This window comes from Lepisma saccharinum, chromosome 20 (genome assembly GCF_977018435.1).
Source record: "Lepisma saccharinum chromosome 20, izLepSacc3.1, whole genome shotgun sequence".
Taxonomy (NCBI): Eukaryota; Metazoa; Arthropoda; class Insecta; order Zygentoma; family Lepismatidae; genus Lepisma; species Lepisma saccharinum.
Window position 1 is genome coordinate 7,388,378 of NC_139248.1, and position 20,831 is coordinate 7,409,208.

General features: G+C 37.7%; 1 protein-coding gene across 3 annotated transcripts in view; it reads right to left on the reverse strand.

Annotated features, from left to right (window-relative positions):
* The window catches only part of Tsp26A (Tetraspanin 26A), a 101,940-nt gene that overhangs the window by 5,841 nt on the left and 75,268 nt on the right, over positions 1-20,831 (reverse strand). Inside the window, exons 5-9 of one of the 3 annotated variants that reach the window (XM_083142072.1) lie at positions 19,877-19,975; positions 18,602-18,730; positions 16,946-16,996; positions 13,530-13,667; positions 10,534-10,650 (exon numbers count right to left, since the gene is read on the reverse strand). In XM_083142072.1, coding sequence (XP_082998198.1) covers positions 10,534-10,650; positions 13,530-13,667; positions 16,946-16,996; positions 18,602-18,730; positions 19,877-19,975 — 534 coding nt within the window. The remainder of the gene's footprint in view (positions 1-10,533; positions 10,651-13,529; positions 13,668-16,945; positions 16,997-18,601; positions 18,731-19,876; positions 19,976-20,831) is intronic. The other 2 variants (XM_083142069.1, XM_083142071.1) reach the window with 2 other exon arrangements.

Here is a 20,831-nt window from a genome sequence, read left to right on the forward strand (position 1 = left end):
AAAATTGTTTCAGTAAACCCATTTATCAGTTTTCTGAAAGACCGAGGAAGTTTCTAAAATCAAGTCTGAGAAGTGTCATACCAGTCACAATTACAAAAAAAATGTATTTTCTGTAAACTGAAAATTGAAAGAGCAGAACATTCTGAAATTACATAACTTTCATCAAGGGAAATGAAATTACATGAATTGATCGAGTTAGAAATTTGAAGCTGTGAATTTGTCTGAATGTCACACCTGTCACAATATAATTGACCATATGGCTAGAATTCCTTCTACAGCATTCATACGAATTTTGTGGTTTGCTCTTGCTGTTGTCTAGATATTATCAATAGTTTGATAGACTTACTTAGCCATGAAACTATTGAGAATACCTAGGCAACAGCGAGAGCAAACCACATTAAGATTCATATGGATGCTCTACAGAGAATTCTAAGCATATGTAATTTTTCAGTTTGCGGTTTTTCTAACGAAGAGGTGTCAGCTAAAGGTCCAGTTGTGTCTTAAGTTTGTACTTTGTTTCAAAATTTAATGTTCAATGTTTTCAATGTAGCAGCTGCAAAACCAAACATACATATCAGTTGACCTAGAACCTTTAATATTATAAAGGAAAATCTGCATTATGCAAACAATCAAATTTCCGGACAGGCTTCCGAGAGCTAACGTCACTCTCATTTTCAGGGATTGAATGAAGTGCAGAGATAAGTCAGGGTGAAGTTATATGTATTTGGTTTGGGAGGGGTCCGGTGTAGGTGGCGGGCCAATCAGGTGGCGTTTCTCCGATATCCGTGCTCCCTGTCGACTATCGCTAACCAGGCTGGGTCCAGTTCGAGTCCCGTGCCCCTGTTGAGGTTTTTATTTTCCCCGTGTATGGCTATTGCTTCTTTGATGCGACGGTCCCAGTAATTCGATAATTTATTGATGATCTCGGTGGTTGTTAAGTCAATTCTATGGCCCTCCTGGATGGAACGTTCTGCTAACCCTTAACACGCCAGCTACATCAAGAATTTTCATCCTGAAAAAACAGCCATACACGGAGAAAATAAAAACCTCAACAGGGACAAGGACCCAGCCTGAATAGCGATAGTCGACTGGGAGCACGGACATAGGAGAAATGCCACCTGATTGGCCCGCAACCTACACCGGACCCCTCCCCACACCAAATACATATAACTTCACCCTGACTTATCTCTGCACTTCAATCCCTGAAGATGAGAGTGACGTTAGCTCTCGGAAGCTTGGGTGCCAATCCGGAAATCACCTGGCTGATTGCCAAAGAAAACCTCTTCAATATTTGCCACCAGGAAAGTTTCAAGAATTAAATAAAATAAATAGTATACAATTTTAAACTTACATTGTATGCATAAAATATATATAATAGCCTAGATGCATTGCATTGCTGCTTTTTTGAATGATGTAAAATACAGGGTGGCTCAATAAGTCACTTAACACCCTCAGTACAAGGCCACTGCAGCATAGAATTTGAAATTGGCGATGACCAATCGTTATCTGGCCAAGGGGGAACCACATTAACGCCACCCACACGGTCGGCGGCCATCTTGATGTCCGCCATCTTGAATTCAACTTCAGAATTTTAAATGGGAAGGGGGTCGTGCGACATATCAAAATGGGCTACAATTTCACGAGAAATGCAATGGTGAAGGTTTTTTCGACGTATCTTTAACCAGTAAAAAGTTATGACTGAATTCTTGTACCAATTTGCTCCTTTTCGAGGTGTTAGAAAAATGCCTTAAAATTTGTTTAGCGCTTCGGTAATGCATCGAGATCAAAGTGATGTCTATGGAGAGACGTTCGCATGCCATTGCACATTATTTTAATCGGATACATCCATGAAGAGCTATGCATTATGAATGGTTGTCGCGAACAATTTACAGTGTGACGCTTCCATTGAATTAAAAGTCCTTCACAGTGACAAGGCTAATGTTTATGTTCATAAGGAAGTTCATAAACAGAATATTCGATGATTTTTACCTGATAACCCATTTTCGACAGATCAAAGCTGAATGGTTAGTGTTGGTAAGTTAATGGTGTGGCGTGCTGTGTGGAACACGATTGGTTAGTCAATTTTCCATCAACGGAACCTTAAATGCTTAGGGCTACTTGGATTTGTTAAATAAACAGTTTTATTCATCCTTGCTTACGGAAGAAGGTACTTTTTACAGAATTTTTTCAATAGGGAAGAACACCAGAACACTTATGGGAACGTTATGAACCAGTTTTTGTCCAAAGTTAGTTATCAGATGACAAGGGTCACATATTCTGTTTATAAACTTCCTTGTCACTGTGAAGGACTTTTAATTCAATGGAAGCGTCACACTGTAAATTGTTCGCGACAACCATTCATAATGCGCAGCTCTTCGTGGATGTACCAGATTAAAATAATGTGCAATGGCATGCGAACGTCTCTCCATAGACGTCACTTTGATCTCGATGCATTACCGATGCGCTAAACAAATTTTAAGGCATTTTTCTAACACCTCGAAAAGGAGCAAATTGGTACAAGAATTCAGTCATAACTTTTTACTGGTTAAAGATACGTCGAAAAAACCTTCACCATTGCATACCTCGTGAAATTCTAGCCCATTTTGATATGTCGCACGACCCCCTTCCCATTTAAAATTCTGAAGTTGAATTCAAGATGGCGGACATCAAGATGGCCGCCGACCGTGTGGGTGGCATCAATGTGATTCCCCCTTGTCCTGATAACGATTGGTCATCACCATTTCCATGTTGCGCGCTGCAGTGGCCTTGTACTGGGGGTGTTAAGTGACTTATTGAGCCACCCTGTACAATGGAAGAATACTACAGCACTAATCTTACACAAAGCACTTTGACCATACAATCTGCTATATTTATGAGATGATAGCAATGATAAAATCTTCCTCGGGAAATATTGCATATTTTGTTTCTGGGTTACAACTGGGACAAGAACATATATCTCTCAATACACCAGCAGGTTACTGGAACATCTGGTCACCCTATTTAACTGGGAATCCACTGCTCAGAATAAGGATAAGCCAAAAAGAGTTGCATTCTTACCTACTTTCTTAAATGCTCGCACAACTATCCTTTCACATTAAGAAAAATATTTAAAAAGTATTTACAAGTGGTCGTTTCTGATACACATTTTGGTTCTGCTTTCTCTTTCTTGGAAAGCTGTATGAAGGCCTTGCAAATGGGCTGAAACACTGTATTTCAGAAAGACACACACTTGTAACTACTTTATTGTATTCTTCTGGTTCTTATCTACTTTTTGATCTTGAAGTGTAACAAGATAACCAATCATCTACCACGAAGTTAAGTAAAGCTAAGAAGTATGACACACATGAAAAGGTTTGAAGCTATTTTACGGAACCACATTAACATCCACTGTAAAATTAAAAGAACAAAACAGATGCCACAACTAATGTTGCTATCATTAGAAGGCAATGAACAATTTTAACACATCTGATGCTATTCTCTTTAATGATGAACAAGTGTCATTTTGTAATCCATGCAGACTTTTTTATTGGTCAGAAAATCCATCTTTTAAAACAACCCTTCAGCATTATAACTCAAGTGCCTTTGCTGGATGTGTATTAAGAAAAGCACGTATGACACACTTGTGCATCATCAACAGCAAACATATTAAACGAAGCAAACCTCAGTAAGAATATATTAGTTCAATATGGCAGATAGGGAAAAGTGATGTCACGAGGAGGCAATTATGTTTCATGGATTAATTATTTGGGATATGGGAGATGAAATTGTACTCTTCTAGTATTGGTCAATATAGGAACCTTGGTGTATCAGTTTATTTTAGTGTAAAAATCATTTTGTTTGTATATGAATAATAATGTATAATTCATATGCCCAAGTTTTGTAAAGGTAGTTCAGGTCTCCCCAGGTACCTGTTAGATATATAAAGGAAGTGTATGTTTTTCATGGAACATTTATAATTTTTTATCAGATCAGTGGAATAGTGCTTCAGTATCTTTTACAATGGTACCAGCAAACATTTCATATTTGTTCATCCCTATAGTGTATTGATAAATACTCTAGCCTGTAATTTACTTCCGCAAATATATTTTATTATTATGTTTCTAAATATAAAAATAAAACTAACAGCTTAAATGATGGCATTGTATATCAGTACTCTAGTGGTAGCATTAGGAAGTTCAAACACTTAGCCAACTTCAACAATAGATACGTGGGCGAATCAAAAAGTAAGTTACACCGAGCCGCGTTCCTGTACTAAAAGTGATAAAATAATCACGTTTGGTGGCAACACTGTCCGGATTGTATTCTCCCCATGCCCGAAGCAGCCATGCTGCAGCTGGTTTAATATGCGAGTGGTCACCATGTGAGTATGGCGCATCACACTGAGGTGGCATTCAAAATTAAGGTGTGCTCTGTTGTCAAGACTTTTGTGGGCACGAAGACATAATAAAAGTGAAATCCATTGTCAAATTGTCGAGATGTATGGTTGGAATGCAATGTCACATCCTATGATCAGGAAATGGTGCCAGATGTTCGAAGAGAAAAGAACAAATGTGAATGACGAACAGTGTGTCGGGCAACCAGCAACTGGAACAATATCGACAAAACGGAGCATGTGCCAACCCCAAAGTGAAAATTAAGACAGATTGTAAGTGAACTGAACATATCCTATGCTAGTGTGTCTATGCTGATTCATGACCAGTCAGGTGTATAGTAAACTGTGCTCTCACTGGGTGCCACGATTGTTAACCGATGAGCACAAAGTCAACTTAATTGAAATTGGATGGATTTTTTACACACAAGAAATCAAAAAACTGGTCACACGATTCGAAAAGTGCTTGGAATACCTTGGTGACTATGGCGAAAAAAGTTAAATGTTCATACATTTTTCTCCAATAATTATTTTCTTTCTAATGTGTCTTGTATGTTTTATACAGGGGGGTGTAACTTACTTTTTGATTTGCCCTAGTTCTTACAATGTTTCTTGTACTGGGGCATTCCACGAAAAGTGCTTCTTCTCCATGTAAATAACATCAATTAAGGTGGAAATTATTATTGTTTTTAATTGCATTAAGGCTTAGATTTTGTAACGGCATATAATTTACACATTTCACCAATAAAAGTTACTAACATCTGCAGCCCATATGCTTCACAGACAAATGAAGTAAAAATTTTCTCCATTTTTTAAGCGTCACACGCGTAATGCACATTTGTTGATGCTTTTCAGGCATTCAGCCTATGCAATCACAGTCAAGTTTTTTTCCCCTTGTTAGCAGACACCACAAAGTACTTCATAATTCTATGAAATCAGTTCATTATGAATATTTTAATCCAATCTCATGTGTAGAACCTTAAATTTTGTGTGTAAAATGTCACACACGTAATGCTGGAATGGCCCTCCTATGAATTTGGGAACACAATGTTCACACTGAACATCCACTTAATTAGACACACCAACCCAGTCAACACCAAGGATGTCAATTGGAATAACTCCTCCATGTTCACGTTCACCTAATATGGTGTGACATGCTCTTAAGGTTGCCAACATTGAAACCAACCATTATTTGGCTCTCCTGATAACCTACACAATCCTACAGTTGTCTGCATTTACCTTTCTATGGCTGACGAGTGAATTGATTAAAGTATTTTGCTCATTCATCCATCTGTGATGCAAACATGAAACTGCAGGCCTTGCAAATTCTCTTACAGAATTTCTGCTGCTCAGGCACTGATTAACACGTTCTGATCAAAATCACGTAGATCCTGACATATACCGCATATGCTGCAGAGAGGCCACAATTACTGACTCACTGACCTTAGTCACTTCACTTCACTTGCACCATTTATCCATGCCATCTGTTGGTACTAATAGCCCCATCTAGTTCCCTGCACTTTTTGATTCTCTTGGCACTCACATGTCTAGCTGGTGACAATGTTCAACACCAAGTCATCTACTTCATTGATTTGGTGTCTGAAATATTTTCACTACGTTCTGGAGCAGTGTACACTGTGGTGTACGGTCACATGATACATGCTAACCAATCAAATGAAAGTCAAAAGCAGCAGGCAGGCATTTGTTGAATCTTCTGAACTTGATTTCATTGATTGATTTGGTGTTCTGAGTCCACTTTATGCACAGTAAGGCTAATCGGGACTGGACCTACAATTTAAAGTGGGATTCGAAACACTATGTGCCTCCACCGGGTACTGAACCTGGGACCCCTTGATTACAAGGTGACGACGCTACCACTGCGCCATCTGGGAGGTCCCTTTTTGAACTTAAACCACGACTACTTGGTAGAATGCCATTTCCTTAGACCAGTCTGACCTGCACTACACAGTGTTAAAAAGTGCACGAACTAGATGTGGTTATTGTGTGGCATATGACAGGGCTACTGTATCCAACAAAGTGGACGTTCAATGTGTACAAGAATGGGTAAAAGAGAAAAAGGGGTCGTACCAACGTCATCATCCTTCACAATTTCAGTGTGACTGGATCAGCATGTATTGGTGCTCAGTCATCTTTCAGATAGAAGCACTGTGGAATGTCTGGTGACGATTTTTACCAAAACTTAACAGCAAAAACAACCAAAATTGCTTTATATACATGAAAAAACATGACAAGAAACTTTCTTGTGCCTTGTGCTGAAATATACATTACTAATCACTATTTATAAGTAGCACATTACATCAAATAACTTTTGACAAATGTATCGTTTGCATCAGCAGACCCAATGGAGTTGAAAGACAAAAAGACTTGTGTTAAGGGGATTACTAAAACCTCACAGTTCCATATCATATTTTAATCATTGGGACATTCCAGCATTACATGTGTGACATTTCACACATAAAATGTAAGGGTCTAGACATGACATTGGATTAAAATATTCATAATAAACTAATTTCATAGAATTGTGAAAGTGCTTTGTGGTGTCTTTTAACAAATGAATAAATTGAGTGTGATGACATAGCCTGAATGTATGAAAAGCATTAACGAACGTGTGTGATGCTTTAAGAATGTAGCACAAAGTTTGGCTTCATTTGTCTGGGAAGCATCTACAGATGATGATAATGATATCTGTTGGTGAAATATGTAAATTATAAGCCTTAATGCAATTAAAAACAATAATAATTTTCAGATTCATTCATTTTGTTATTTACATGAAGTACGACCACTTTTCGTGGAATGCCCCTACCATCTCTTGACTGTATATTTTTCTGACTGTCAGTACCGATATGAAATAAAGGTTTCCAAATTCTGCCGTTAAAATTATTTTTGTTTATAATTCTAATGACATTCTTTCACATTTCTAATTTATTATTATCATTTACAATCAATTTCACTTTTTCAGGCGAAACCTTGGGTTTCTATTAGAAGTAAGTGAAATGACACCTGTCAGAAAAACACTCAATATGCGGTCTAGAAATAGTGAATAATAGTTTTATTTTAACCACTAATTTACTAACTCTCCTTAACATTCATTATGAAAAATACGGCAAATTAATTATAATCCATCCAAACAGTTTCAATTTCATTCAGCATCACGTGGCAGTGAAAACAAACAAAATTTTGCAACTTGAATATATGCTTTCAAAACTTCCTGAAACGTGACTGGTGGATGTACTAAAAAGCATATTTAACTTGGCATAAACAGACAAAGGGTAAATGCTACCTGAGTCACTCTGAAAACATGCATTTAGGAACAAGTGCTGCAGCTTTCTAAAAAAAATGCTCAGGGTGTCTCTATGTGCACATTAACACACTGGGTGAAGAAGGGGAGCTCAACTTCTGTGGAACATTTGACATCTCTTCTACTTAATTGTACAAAGTACAATCCAAAATTTTGGGGACTTGATTCATAGTTCCTTACTGTGATGATTTCAAAACATCGATGCACAACCACCTTTAAAGTAATCCCCATGGGTGACGACACTTTTGCGAGAACTGGAAGCCATCTTTTGATACCTCCTACAATGCTGCCCCTTTAGAGGGTTTTCATGCAAGGAAAGGTAGAAATCGCAGGGGGCTATGTCCAGTGAATAGGTGGGATGTTCCAGCACAGACGTTCCATGTTTGGCCATAAACTCGGTGACGAGTATGGATTAGTGCATTATCATGGAGAAGGTACCGTTGTCCACTTCACCACATCTCAGGCTGCTTATGGTAGATGGACTCCCGCAAATGACAAAGATTTCCACATAGAGATCCTTGTTTACTGTTCTACCTTCCGGAATGAGTTCTCCATGACAATGCACCTGCCTACTGGTTCATACTCGTCACCGAGTTTATGGCCAAACATGGAACGTCTGTACTGGAACATCCCACCTATTCACTGGACTTAGCCCCCTATGACTTATACCTTTCCCCCCCACATGAAAACTCATCTAAAGGGGCGTTGTTTCATATAAGAATCTGAGATGAAAGCAGCATAGCAGGAGGCATTGTGGGAGGTTGCAAAACATGGCTTCCGACCGCTTTACTAGCACTGGCAAAAGTGCATCGTAGCCCAAGGAGATTACTTTGAAGGCGGTTCTGTGTTCTGAAGTCATCACAGGAAAGAAAAATCAGCCCAGTTCCCAAACATTTGGATTATACTTTGTATATTAACGAGCAATTAATTATTTTTTTCTCAATGCCAATAAATAGGAAGCACATTTTGCCATAGAAAAATAGATACAGCATGTTGTTTTGTTTGAGGAAGACTCCCCAGGATGATTTCTTCTGTGTTGAAGGAGGTGAATGTTTCATTTTATGAAATGTAGTTTACAAGCATATGCTGCAAATGAAGTGGTGAATGGTTTATAGGTAGAAGATATAATAATTTGGCACTCAAATTCTTACAAAAAATCAATGAAATTTAACAACTTATACCTTTTCAAAAACACATGTTTTTTTTTCACCATTCTGAAGCATACACAACACCTAATATACAGCGTATTCAGCTCGAATGTGCCTAATTTCAAGTTAACGGTTCAAGACATAATGAAACAAAGTCCAATCTCAGAGTAAAACTAGAATTGCATTTCAACAAATGTGTACATTAATATACTGGAATCAAGTACTTAATTTTACTTGTGGAAAAGTAAGTACTTGGTTCCAGTATATTAATTTACTAAAACATTTTTTGTTCCCTGAAAGAGTAGTGTCTGTTGCTTCCAGTTGTTGCATAGAAGCAAGTCAAGTGACTAACGTGCATGGGTTCCCTGTAATTTTTGTCAAAAGACAAAGTATAACAAAATTACAAATCTGGACCATTCTAAGGTATATAGAGCTAGAAAGGGAGAAAAGTGACAAGAAAGTCCTAATTTTTATTCATACATTGCATGCAGCACATAAATGTTTACAAAAACGTGGAGCCACAACAGCATTAGCTGCCAGCAGACAACATGTATGTGTGTGTGTGTGTGTGTGTGTGTGTAAATTTGATGAACCCTGCCTCTCTCGTTTCTTATCTCCATAACCACCGTTTGAGAGGACACAATACGACAGCAGCATCCCTCTTCGAGAGCAAGCGAAGGAGCTACTTTTTGGTAAATAAGCCCAGAGTACTCAAAAACTAGGCCCCTTTCACGTTTAATAAAATGGCAAGTGAACCCATAAGGGAAACACTTGTTTCGTTGCCCTCTAATCCATGAAGGGTGCTAAGCAGAAAATGCAAATTTGTTACTTTTTCCTTCATTTTTACAATTCATCATTCTTTCAAAAACTGAATAAATCAACTATGTTGAAATTTAAAGAACAAAGTATACAAAAATATCAGGCATTAACGAGGCCAAATAGTTCAAATCTTTCTGCTAACAAATATCCCTGATCCAGCTAATTTTTTTAATAAAATCCAGGCTATTCTGTAAAAAATAAATGTTCTCTGTCCCCCAGACTGTCAAGTTCCACAACTACAATAATAGCTCTCCATGACGTCTCCTGGTTTCTTCAATGTTCTTATAAAACTGCTAGACATAGAAATTTCAGTGAAAAATGCAGGCTAGATCAAGACTTGAACCTGGGTCTATGGCAAGGTATGCTAGAGACTCAGGTTCGAGTTATGAGTCCTGGTTGATCCTGCAATTTTAGCTGAAATTTCTATGTAGTATATCTCTTGTGGGTATCAAACAGTAAGATAAAAAACTACTCGACTTTTCCAATAATTACGAGCCAGTGGGGTTTTGCAAGTGTTTGACAATTGAAGTTTATTGTTGGAAAAGCAATTATATGCACATTTAAGGTTTCATTTGTTCAATAAAACTCCTACCAACAACCAATTTAACCACATTGTTATAAGATTTGCATTATGTCAAATTTCTCTTACGTAACTTTACATTTGCAGCATATGGTTTTCAATTTACAAGAAACCATCCAGAGGGGGCAACATCGCAAAATGCAAAAAAAGAAAAACAGCAAAGTCAACACAAAGCTTGCTGCAACCAAAATCTAGTAACACGGCTTTATACAGAAATCAATATGCACATAAAAAAATTATGCAAAAAAACTAAGTTTACTTTCATAAGGGGAGTTTGTTACTTGAATGCAATACAAACCTGCAGGAAGGCCGTCCCTACAGCCACCCCTGCCACTACCAGAAGGTTTCTCTCCAGCCACTCTTCTCCTGCTTGTAGACAGCCCTTCTCGTATATAATTTTGGAGACATCGTAAGTCTGCAATGGGCCAGTATAACTCCCTCAGACCACATATGTAAATACCTCACAAATCACAAAGGTCAACACCATTACAGACAGCACCTGCAAGCTTTGCATCACTTGTACCGTAAAATGTCCACTTTATGCACAAATAGGGTAATCAAGACTGGACCTACAGTTTAACCTTTTGGTGCCCAAGCGTCTCGAACAAGATACCCAAAAGTAACCCTCAGGACACCAAGCATCTCGATCGAGACGCTGTGTCAAGGTCGTAGTTTTTACGTTATAACTTTTCTATTTTTGGCTAGAATTTCGATTTTATTTTTTTATATTGTTCCTAACACATGTATTTAACAGAAATGTTTTTTTTTGCATTTTTTTTGTCTTCATGAAAATGGAGGGGGAAATGCGGGAAAAGGGACTTCTCTTTTGCGTCTCTTTTCAAGGTCAATTTTTTGCCAACAAAGGAAGACCAGCTTTGTTGTTCTAAAGCAATGCTTTTCACTCCCTCTTGCTAAGTGCATTCGAAGGAAGCTTGTTTATCAGTATACGATGTCAAAATGAAAGTTTTCCGTGAGGGCACAAGCAGGGGGGGAGGGGGAAGACTGGTTGTTGAATCTGCGTTGTGAGGATGGAATTTCGAAGCACGCTGAAGGAAACCTTTTTTTTTTTTTTTAGCACAAGTGGCAACAGGGGTTACCCAGCATTGTCTAAAAATAGAATTTCAAGCAGCTGCAAGAATTGGCGCTCATTTGTCACTACATTCTAGCTTTTCGCCCATGACTGTTGTGCGTAGGTGTCGTTTTGTGCCCAAGTGCGAGGACATTTTTTGGGTTAAGTGACAATTTTTTAAAATAATTTTTGTGGGTTTTCTCCCTTCCCCCTCCATATATACACCAAATTTGCATAAATTTTGCATTTTGTGCATTTTGACATTTTTTTTCGGGGCAGGGGGGGACACCATTTTTTTAAGAAAAGTATTTTTGAGGGGATTTCCCCCCTTTCCCCTCCATATGTACGCCGAATGTGCATAAATTATATATCGTCTAAATCTGTGATTCATTCTGCGTACAACGGTATATCTCTAGGGCATTTAGTTTCTGAGCTATAGTCACTTCAAGGTACCGCTGCATTTTGAAGCTTGAATCAGTGGCGTGCCGACCATTCCTTTTGGGGGTACAACTCAAGTTACATTGGTCATATGATAATAATGCAAATATTTTTGTGTTCCTTACATGTCAGCGATCATTTCCATGTGCATGTCGACACTGTCATGTACTTTTTTCTTGGGGGGAGGGTGGGAGAACCAAATTTTTTTCCCCGAAATTTTGGAATTTTGAGAGTTAGCCCCCTCCCCCACCACATATATGCCGAATTTTCAAAAATTTCATATAGTCTGAATCTCCGGTTCATTCCGCGTACAACGATATATCACTCATCTATCTAGGGCAATTAGCCTCCGATCTACACTCATTTAATTGAAACTCTGCATTTTACTCAAAATCGGCTTGGGCAATAGGCTTACTTGTGAAAAAGGCCTTGGGCGGCAAAAGGTTAAAGTGGGATCTGAACCACTATGGGCCTTCACTGGGTATCGAACCTGGAATCCCTTGATTACAGGGTGACAACGTTACCACTATGCTATCTTTGATTTTTGTTATTTAGAGTTGCTTTTCTGCCACTTTTGGCTAATCAGGACGATGAGGATGAGTGATGATATCATGAAATTGATGAAGGGACTCACAAGAATACCCATGCCCAGGCTGGGATTGGAACCCAGGACACCTGGGGTTGTAGCGTACTGTGCTAACCACTTCGCCACACGGGATCAGTCACTATACTATTGGGGAGGTCAGGTGGACATCGATTCCACACTGGAACCATATGGAGATCTTTTCACACCGAGGCAATGATATTTGCTGGATTAAAAACTGTAAACTGAAGTATAATGTGCAGAACAGGAACATATCGTCAGTTTGGTATATTTCACATGGAAGGGTAGATGAATTGTGATCTGGCACTTCAGCCTAACTCTGAAGATGACAATGAATTATGATTACATGAAGGGGGACTCAAAGAACAATCCTTCAGTGGCAGGGTTGCGAGTCAATCGTGTAACGAGCATTGTCAAAATAAGTATGCTTACTTTTCAGTAAAATTTTCTCAGCTTTTCACACATTCTTCGCATTCTACATTGCTTTCCCGTCTCTTTTGGCTGATAACAGTGGGGATGAATGATGATTCTATGAAAGAAACAGTCATGCCATGCCACATCTCAAACTTGGCATTAATGCATTTGGCCAACAATGTGGTAAGGATACATGAAATGATGGGATTGTCATGAGTTCCTTCAACCGTCCATGGGTACGCTACTAATTATATATTTCTATCTGGTATAAAGCTCAGAGTCAATGATCCTCTAACTTGTGTGCATATATGAATCACGTGAGATTGATTCTAACAACTTGTTTGTTCTATTTACAGTTCGGTTATTCTGCATCACTTTCAATATCTTGGGACAATTGCAATGATGAGGATGAATGATGAACTCACAAAATTTGAGTTTTGTTTGAAGCGCACTTCAAGCACAGAGGCAAATTGGGACTGGACCAACAGTTTAAAGTGGAATCTGAACCACTGGGGATTGAACTCAGGACCTCTTGATTATAAGACAACAGCACTACCACTATACCATCAGGAGGACCATCTCTCTTAATGACTGCATTGAATACAGCACACCATTAATAAAAATGGATTTGTTGTCACCATAGTGCTTTCTTCTATACAAAGCTTTTCCGTTCAATATTTTTTGGTCCATTTATGGCTCTTATGCACAAGTTGATGGAAAGCCTGCAGTTGCTGTCCGTACCAGAACAAAAGAACAATGGTGCCGACACCTGTTTATAGACATTTTTAAAAGTTACCTGCAACACTGCCACCCCTACCGCTACACCAGCTACGGGAACCAAGTTAGCTTCTATCCACTCCTCCCCCGCTCTTAGGCATCCACGCTCATAGATGTTGCGCTCACCAGGCTGCAGAGAGTTAGTTAGTTTTGTTAAGCCACCACCACACTGTACAACCTTCAGAAGCACCCACATGGATAGCATTTCTTAACATTACTTTTAACCTAGGATACTTGCGTTACAACCACCCATGCTGTCAAATTTTAAACAACTATTGTAATATGTTTTTTTTATTAAATGGTTTATGTGATAAAATTATTTTATGATGAAAGCATACTACGGATTTTGCAATCACCTTTTCAAAGTTCATATTTAGGTAAAACTATGCAGACAGACCTTGACATATCAAAGCCAAAATTTACTTACATTAGTTCACAGTTGTCATTTTTCTTTTCCGTATTTTTAAAGTATACCTTATGCCCTATGGCATCTGATACCAATATCAATGCTGAAAATATGAATAATTTTATTTCATTTTACACCAACATTGTGTGGCAAAAGCAAATTTCATGATCACATGATAGCTATTTTAACATTCCGATTACCTTGTGTAATCTTTTGCATATTTTAAATCAAAACTCTGGTAGGTGGGTGTGGTTTAATTAAAATGGAAGGCTTATACTAGTATTTATACATAATTTTTCTTGATAAGAAAGTTCACAATGTTAATGGTTTCAGTCTTCCATCAGATAAGATAACTACTATTGGATTGGGCACAAGTTTTGTATTTTTGCTTATTTTATACAAATTTCCTGCCTCTGAGGTAAATTGAGACGATCAGGATGAATGATGATAAGATGAAAATAATGACGAGACAAACAGTCCACTGTGACTTGTACCTTGCTTTCTCCTTAACAACAAATTATTGTGAAGAATACAGAAAAATGGCACAATTACAGGGCAAAAAAGACACTGGACTTGACTTATTCAAAGTAACTTCTCTATACCATTTGGTTGATCCAAACATACATGCATAGATATATGAACCAAATATTAGAAGCAGTGAAAAGAACAAGGGATTTGAAGGAGGTATCTTTTAAGGGTGCCGTCTTAGCATTTGCACAGAGCAACTCATGAAAACTATTGTTGGCCATGGGGTTGAACTCATGACCTCCTGTATATTAACAATGTTTCTTAAGGTTCAGTTGTCAACTTAACCATTCCATCCAACATGTTCAGTTCATAGCACAAGAAGCATGCCTTTTCCAATTGTAAGAGGTCTGACAATTAAGTTTGCGAACTCGCCACCATTTAGTGTTGAGGGCAGCACTATATAAGCAGCTTTGTAAGATCTTGTAACCTTGGTATTTCAGTTCCTCACAGCAGTGTGAGACGTGGCGGATTTGTGCTGAGTGGCATGTATTGTTGTTTGTGCTTGTGTGTGCGTGCTATCGTGAAAATGGCTGAGCTGGAATTAGAGCAAAACAAACATCAAATTTCTGGTGAAACTGGGCAAGAGTGGGAGTGAAATACAGGAAATGTTAGTGCAGGTGTACGGCGAGAATGCCATGAAGAAAACAGTGGTGTACAAATGGATTAAATGGTTTTATGAGGGCGGGGAACAAGTGGCTCATGAAAAAAGGGTAGGGTGGCCAGTATCGAGCCAAAAGGATGAAAACATGCCAAAATTCGTCAAATTGTGCATGCAAATCGGCGACTGACCATGAGATCCATAGCAGACCACCGATGAACAAAAGCAAAGGAGAGTTGAACTGTTCACAGACCTGTTGGAGAGGCAAGACAATGTCTTGGGCCAAAAAAATTACAGGTGATGAAACCTGGATCTTCGCGTATGACCCTGAAACACAGCGACAAAGTGCCCAAGGGAAGTCACCTGATTCTCCACGACCGAAAAAGTTCAGTCGATCAAAATAAAAATGTTGATGATAACCTTTATTGATATCTGAGGGATTGTTCACTATGAATTTGTACCACCAGGACAGACAGTTAACCAAGTGTACTATTTGGGAGTGCTACGTGGAAAAGTGAGATACAAACAACTGGAACTTCTTGTCAACAACTCATGGCTCATGCTTCACGACAATGCTCCTGCCCACACGGCACTGTCAGTATGGGAGTTTTTGACCAAGAAACAAATAACTTTGGTAGACCACCTGCCATACTAACCTGACCTTGCCGCCAATGACTTTCTTCTTTACCCGAAGATCAAACAAGTTTTGAAAGGAAGACACTTTGATGCCATTGAGGACATTAAGGCTAATAAGATGACAGCTCTGAAGGCCATTCCAGAAACAGAGTTCCAAAATTCCTTTGAAGGGTGGAATAGGCGTTGGCATCTGTGTATAGCTTCCCCAGGGGAGTACTTTGAAGGTGACCACAGTGCTATTCAGCAATAAGGCATGTAGCATATTTTCTGGGATAAGTTCGCGAACTTAATTGTCAGACCTCGTACATCAGATTTGCATGTGTCAAGATCTGTCTGTAGATTAATATGCTTATAAACCTTAACAAATATTACAGCAACTAATCACCAAATTATTCCTTAAAACAGTAACTGTTAATAAGTGTTTATGTCCAACTCCTACAATAAAGCACTGCATTTTTGTAACAAAATAATATTCTTATCTGACACACCATAAAAATCACAAAGATTGCACAATATCATAAAACAGGTATGAGAGAGCCGTTTACTGAAACTTCAAACTATAGGACAATAACTGAATGAATGAATGAATCTGTTAAATAAGTCAATGCAACCTGTCACCAATTCAAAAATTACAGATTATTGGGGAAAGTAATAATGATTTCCAATGTAAAATAGAAAGTCAGTACATTAGTTTGATTGTAAAGCTGCTCATGATTTTATCAATCAGGTATATTTTTACCGCAGCCTGCATGTAAGTATAGAATTATGCCATTTTACCACTGTGACTTAACGGAGGTATTAATTGTTAGAAGAAAAAGGATGAATTTGTGCGTATATATTCACACATGGATGCAAAATAATATTTTATTAAATAGTGCAACTAGAGGAAAAAATGTAAATGTGAAATGCTGAAAATAAGTGGTGTGAGATGTCACTTGCATGTTAGTCTACTGCGTAACTGCATGCACAGCACCCTTAACAACAGAATACATACAAACATGTTATTGTACAATGACACGAATGTGCAGACATCAAAACAACACTATAACATTTTATATTCTATCAAATGCTTTATCTCTCTTTTTAATGTCAATTAAATGTCTGTAATTTCAGTTACGAATAAAAAGTAATAACATAATGAAGAGCAATGTTTACTACAGAAAATCCTTCCCTTTATGCAAGCTTTTAGACAGAGAGATCTGAAATTACAAACTAATAAAAAAGTAAGATGAATACTCACATAGTCTTGTTTTCTCACATCATAACCACATTGTTTGTTCTTTATTATTTCCTAGAAGAAACAAATGTTCATAATTAACATGTGAACAAACGTGATAAGACAGAAGCCAATGCAACTATTTTTACTACATAATATACATGAAAATAAAATTATATTATTACATGAACATTTTCTGCAATAATTTACAGTTTCTGCAGTATCTACAATACTTGTAATGGCAATTATATATACTACATTGTATCTATGCTGTAGTAATTTTCTGTAGAACAATTAAAGTTAAGAATGATTAATGAAAGGAAATTTTGATTGCTTGACGTGTTATTTAATACCTACATACCCTTAATCCTTTTGACATGAAGAACGTGTCCATGTTTCCTCCTAATGTAAATCATGGATAATGTAGATATACGTTTTTGACTGCTTATGAAAACTTGTATGTGTCGTTTGCCGATTGTTTTGCTGCAAATTGATTGATTGATTGAATTTAAAGTATTGGGTGTGTTGGCACATCAGGCCATTTTGCACCCTTAATGAATGCGGGGGAGATCCCCTTATCTAAAACCCTTACGTAGAATTAAAAAGATAAAAAAGGGGCATAAAAAGCCCCTCAAAAAAAGGTTAAAAAATGCAGGTTGTAAACAGACCTGCATTGGACAACCACAACACATTAAAAAGGTAAGGAAAAGCTTGAGGAGGAGACCTGCTCATCTCAAAAACCCCAAAACGTTGCTTAAAACACTGACATCGTCACCCAACATGGATGACAAGTCCTTTGGAAGGTTAAAAGTCTGTCTGAGGTTGTTAAAATCGAGAAGAATGTGATCAATATTGACAGTGGTGTCGCTAGGCCATTTGCTTTGGGGGGGCTGCAACCAGATACATGACTTACTACTATTGTAAATATTTTTAATGTGTGAAAATAGCAAATTGATTAATGAGACAATAATATATAACAAGCATAAGGAATTAAAACTAACATAGACTTACTGCATTAATTTTTATGAAAACAGATGGATATTCTTGTCCTGTTTTTCTAATGCTGGTGAACTATGTCTTTACGTATCAGCTGTACTCTGCGGTTCGAATTTCTTGCAAAATTATCAATAACACAATCCACACACAATTCATGACTCTTCCTTTTCCAATTTCCGATTTCAGGCGCTTACTTCGAATAATAAATTTGTCCATTGTTGTACGAACAACCGTAAATGTCACAAAAAGCTTTGATAACAAACACACAATATCACAAACTCCGTAACACAAAACGCACCACTACCGTTTCCTCGCGTAGCAACCGTTGTGAAAATAGAACAAATGAGGCGATCGTTTGCACTGTTGCCAGCTAAAGACATGACGTGTCAGATGTGAGATTGTGGTTTAAAAAAACTATGTCACAACGAAACGAGTCTTTCCCAGAATATATATCTAGAGGTATGTTCCTGCATTAATAATTTCTCGAAATACTGTATGTAATAATAGCTAAAAATTGGGGGGCTTATCGAGGGATTGGGGGGGCTGAAGCCCCCTCCAAAAGGGCCTAACGACGCCACTGAATATTGACTACATAGCATAATAATGAGTAAAAGAAGCAACCATGCTTTTTTTAAATAGGAACCCTGAAAAATGTATCTTATTAACAAAAGATTTGTTACATACATTTGGTTTTCTCTTGCAACAAGAGAACGGAACACCACACGCCTCCCTACTGCCAACTTCTCGTGACGAACAATTAAAGTAGTTGTTCTTATCCCAATCCTTTGGGCCTTCTATCCCACAGCATTGAAGCTGAAAATAGACAAAAAAAAAACTACAATCAGTATCTCTAATACTCTAAACAAACATGCATATAGTATTACCAAGTATTTGATCTCTCATTCAGCAAGCTATATATGAATATTTCAATAAATTTATTTATCAGTGAAAATGACACTAATTTGAACAATCCAATATTTCTCCAACATTTTTTGTTGGTGCAGCCGCACAGACACAATCAACAAAAAAAATACATGAACATAAGACAACTGAAAATTAATAAATTTTCCACATCTTCATCTTTTCAAAGGATTTGCAATGACTGCAAAGTACCTGGAGGCATCAAAAAGTTTTGCCTTTCGAGGTATAATTTGTTTATTAGCATAGACTTAAGTAGTTAAGTTCAAAGTGGGAGAAAACAAAAGTGCGGACAAGTCAAGGACTGGCAGGCCATCAACGTCTATGACCGACGACAACTGCCACAGGGTTGATGAGCTCATTCGAGCGGATAGATGCATCACCATCCAGGACATTTCTGATGCAGTGCACATGTCTTATGGGTCAGCACAGTTGATAATTGAGAGTTTGGGATACCATAAAGTCTGTTGTAAGTCTGTGCTTCGTGGCATGCAATTCGACGACCTACAGGTGAAAACAGCTCTGAACGGTGGGGCAGGGAGTGTTCTGTGGAATTTTTCCAAACTTCTTTTCATGCCTTGTAAAACGCTTGCTTAAATGCATCAAACGTTATGGGATTTATGTGTAAGGGTAACTTTGAGTCGAGGACACTACAGGCAAACTATGTTCATTGTTTCAATCTTTCCATTTTTTGTTCTTCATGAAGGTTTTTGTATATGAAAAATAATCTAACACAGTTATTTTTTATCTTTCCTTTATTAAACAAATTATATCTCAACAGATAAAACCTCTTGCCCCCCACCCCCTTTGTGTGCATGCCTATGCAAGGAGTGGGAATAAGGCCAAGGGGGAGACCAAAATGTCGGTGGAAAGAGGGGAGTGGTGGAAGATCAGGAAAAAATGGAGAAGCTCGACTTCTATGCTGACCCAGCCAGAGGCAGGAAACAGCGAAGGATGATGATGACTTTATCAGTATTGGCCAAAATTCCATATAGGCCTTTCCATAATTATTATTAACAAAGAAATCAAAAGTCTGCTTACCCAATCTTCTTGAATCCAGTCTATCAAATTCTGCTGATCTGGATCTTCTCTATAATGCACTATAAATGCCTGGAAGCCTCCAGTTGCTTGAGATTTTATCTGTGAAATAACAAAAATCACATTATTACTTTCCAGGTTTGTTTTATTGCATATATAGGGTGTTTTTTTTAGAGTGATAGAAATTTGAATTGAAATATAACACATAAAAAATTAAGTTTGAAGCCAATTGCATTTTTATTTGAAAGATAACTTTCTGACATTTACTTTTTGAAAATAATTTCCAGCATATGTCCACCACGACTAGCTGTGATGAACCGGATTCGATCAGTCCAATTTTGAACCACTTTTTCAAGTAATTGGGGACGTATGTCGTTAATAACACGAGTTATGTTGGCTTCCAAAGCGTCAATTGTTGCTGGTTTATCAGCATAAACCAGATACTTTACATATCCCCAAAGAAAATAATCCAGTGGCGTTAGGTCCCATGATCTTGTGAGGCCAATTCACTGACAGCACCGATATTTCCGAAGTGCTCTATACGTTTGGCGAACAGAACATTGATTTTGGAAATATATTTCCACAATTTGTAAACGTTGCTGCGGCGTCAGTCTTTCCATGATCATTTGCCAATGCTCACTGATCAGAAATGACAAAACAACATGTCATCAAAACAAAACAAATTACAGCTATCCCTATCGAAAGTTCTATCACTCTTAAAAAAAAAAACCTTTACATGTACAAAAAACACACACATACACAGGCAATGATATAAACTATGTAATAAAAATTAACTGACAAAATAAAAATTAATTCATTGTGTACTGTGAAAACCCTAGATTTTTTGTTACATTTTCTCTGCAGAGTATACTTAATCTTTTGAATACAATCAATGGTTTATAACTATTTGTATTTTGGTTATTTTACATCACTTACTACCTCTGGGGTTAAGAGTGAT